Source organism: Leishmania major, chromosome 29 (assembly GCF_000002725.2).
Source record: "Leishmania major strain Friedlin complete genome, chromosome 29".
In the NCBI taxonomy this organism is placed as follows: domain Eukaryota; phylum Euglenozoa; class Kinetoplastea; order Trypanosomatida; family Trypanosomatidae; genus Leishmania; species Leishmania major.
Window position 1 is genome coordinate 386,433 of NC_007270.2, and position 3,207 is coordinate 389,639.

Sequence of the window (3,207 nt, forward strand, 5' to 3'; positions counted from 1 at the left end):
GTTTCTTCGGCGGTACGAGAGCCGTCGCGAGCACCAAAGCTGTCTGCGACGCTACTAGATTTCGGGAGTCCGTCACTAGTGACGCTGCGCGACACCATCGAAGGACTACGCCATCTCCTTACCGCAGCCCTCTCCAGCCGCTCTCCCTTTCGCGTTGTTTTGGTTTTGCTACCCCAACGTATTTCCGAAGCACCACGTTTGACGTACGCACGGACGTCGCTACACGAGAGCTGCAGCGCGTGACTCTTGAGAGAGAGACCTATACCTCTTCTTTGCTTGGCATTCATTGCTGTCGATCACACGCACAGACATTCGCGCGCACACACCCATCTTCGGTGACTGCACCTGCGGCGACGTCGCACACTCCCAGCTTTCCTCTTCCCGCCGTCCCCTCTGCACGTGTTTACACGCCACCGCGCAATAATGCCGAGCATCGACATCGATGTGACGAGTGTGCCGGACATTATTGAGGCACAACTCACGCTCAGCTACAGCCGTCTCACTGATGTGATACGCGTCTTAGTGGAGCAAGGAAATGGCCATGAGGATGACATCGATGAGATCCGCGACCGTCTTGGGAAGTTAACGCAGGAGAACATCGACTTGCGTGCTGAGATTCAGGCCCTCAAGCAGGCGAAAGACCCCGGCGAGGGGGTGACAACCGCGCTCGAGGATCTCAGGTCGACGGTGGCTCAGCTTTCGGAGAAGGTTGCGGCCAACACAGAGCACATCGCGGCCAGCGACGCGGCACACAAGGCGTGTGTGGCCGATGCGGAGAAGCATTCGACTGAGCAGCATGACGCCATGAGGGCCACCTTCAACCGGCACGCCGATGTGGTAGGGCAACGCGTGTCCGCCACTGAGAAGTCGCTGCATGCGCTGCAGGCCTTTGTCGATCTCTGGGGTGCGTTGCCGGAGCAGGTGTTAGAGATGGGCCGGCGGACCGATAAGCAGGAGATGGAGCACAGTCTTGTGGACCGGACACGGTATGTTCTTTCACTGCCCTCTTTCGCAAAGATACAGGAGGAGATGGAGGTGCTGCGGGCGCTACTGCAGCGTCAAGCGGCGGACGCGCTGGCGGCCAAGACGAGCGAGGCCGCGCGGACAAGTCGCACAGCCTCGTATGTGGCTGCAATGGCTGCCCCAGCGGAGGCGGCGGATCGCTCGGGCGAGATTGAGACCCTCAACGGTGCGATGCGCTTTCTGGAGCAAGACATGGCGGCGCTGCAGCAGCAGCGTTTGCCGGCGTTGGAGTCGGCAGTGCGCGAGTTGCAGGGGTGCGCCCACCCAGAGAAGCGTATCAGCGGCACGGAGAAGGACGTGAACCGCTTGAACGAGCATCTCACTCAGCTCGAGGACCGTCTCAACACGCTGCTGGGCCAAACCGGGGCGACGCAGGAAGGTGGCGTGGATGAGTCCCACCCTGGCCTGGTAGACCTGGCTCGTCGCGTCTCGCTTTTAGAGGAGACGGTGGAGGGCTGTCCGCGGGGCAAGCACACCACGCCAACGTCCTACGGCCCAGCATCTGGGGGTGAGGCGGTGATCGCAGACGGGGCTGCCGCAGCGGCGCCAGTGCGTTCTTTATCGCGCAATCGGGGTAGTATCCCTGCCGCCGGACGTCCGCCTTTGGGTCGCGTGAGCGGCAGTGGTGTTCTGCCGGGAGTTGCCAAGGAGGCTCCGAGCGGCAGCAGCCCTGTGGCCGAAGGCGGGCTGGCGTTGCCGTCTCCCCACCGTGTGTCTTCTTTGACTTGCAGCTTCAACTCAAACGCGCTTGAACAGCCGACGGTGGAGGTGCTGCGCCGGCAGGAGGCATCGCAGCCCGACGTTGCCGCTGATCGCAGCCGTATTTCGGTAGCGGTAGAGCCAGATGAGGGCCTGCGCCTCCGCGTCGTCCAGCTAGAGGAGAACGCAGCCATCCTGGAGGTGAACAAGGCGGACCGCAGGGAGCTGCGTGAGCTGGAGGAGACGCTGCGCAGTGCTCTTGAAAGCTCGCATCACCTACATCAACAATATCAACAGCATCAGCAGCATCTACCGCCGCTGCAGCAGGCCCTGCCCTCGAGCTCGGCCTACAATACGCCGTCGCTGGTGCCGCAGCGTCCCATCTCAGCAAGTGGCCGGTACGCTGTTCCCGAATACGCACTAAATCAGCAGCGTGGGGACGGCTTTAGTAGGCCGACCTCCGCGACGGCAGGACTGGGCCGTCCCATGTTCGTGGGCTCGTCATCGTCGGTGTACCTGCGCGACGGAGCGCAGCTCACGAACGTCACGGTATCGCCAACGCACTTGTATCGGCAGTGAGGATGTGGTGCGTGTGTGCGGGAAAGCGAGCAGGCGAGTAGCAAGAGCGTATGAAGGTGTGCGCAGAGATAGCACTCAGAGCAAGCGCTCCTTCTTTTTTCCTTTTCGCTTGTCTCTGTATTTGCTGCGCGGTGCTCGAGCGGGCAGTGATGTTGGCACAGTGGGTGTGGGAAGAGGGGGTGCTGCTCTGGGCCATCGCCGCTCTCCTCTCTGGTGAGAACGCGCTTGCGCACATCTCTGTCCATCTGTGTGTTTCGCAGCTGCAGCTGGCCGGATTACACAAGCGAGCGCACACATACACGCCCGAACACAGGCACCTGTCTCCACTACTACTAACGCTCTGCACCACTCCCCCCTCCCGCTCGCACTCTCCCTCGCAGGCGGGTGTGTATAGGCTTCGCAGTACTATCTTGCTCTCATTTCCTTTTTTCCCGTAGGTATTCGCCATCTTTTCATGCTTGGGTATGGTGCCTTTCCAATATCCCCTCGCCTTTCCTCCCCTTCTCCTGCACGTTTATCGTGAGTCTCCTCTTCTGTGCTTTCGATGCTCGAGTTTTGTGGCGTCCTGTTTCAACGCCTTTGCGTGTGCGTGTCTGTGTGCGGCACGGGCTGCGACTCTTCGTCGTATCGCTCGAAGCTCTCTTCGTTTGTTACTTGTCTTCTTCACCGTTGCACTCTGGCGGCACTCGGGAAGACGTGCGCGCACGCACGCCACACCATACCTCCTTGTACTGTCTCTATTACTACTACTTCTCCTTTATGTATACTACACGTAAAAGTGGTGAAGGTGCGAAAGGACGCATGGAGGTGCGTGTGTGTGTGTGGGGGGGGGGAGGAGAGAGAGGGAGAGACAGGGGCAGATAAGAGAAAGGTTTTTCACGCTACCAGAGGGAAGGAATGACGAGT

General features: G+C 60.2%; 1 protein-coding gene across 1 annotated transcript; it reads left to right on the plus strand.

Moving 5' to 3' along the window:
• Positions 1-423: 423 nt before the first annotated feature.
• On the plus strand, positions 424-2,301 carry LMJF_29_1000 (conserved hypothetical protein; the record flags this gene model as incomplete). Its single annotated transcript, XM_003722132.1, has 1 exon — positions 424-2,301. The coding sequence occupies one exon, from the start codon at positions 424-426 to the stop codon at positions 2,299-2,301; it is 1,878 nt and encodes a 625-aa protein (XP_003722180.1).
• Positions 2,302-3,207: the final 906 nt, after the last annotated feature.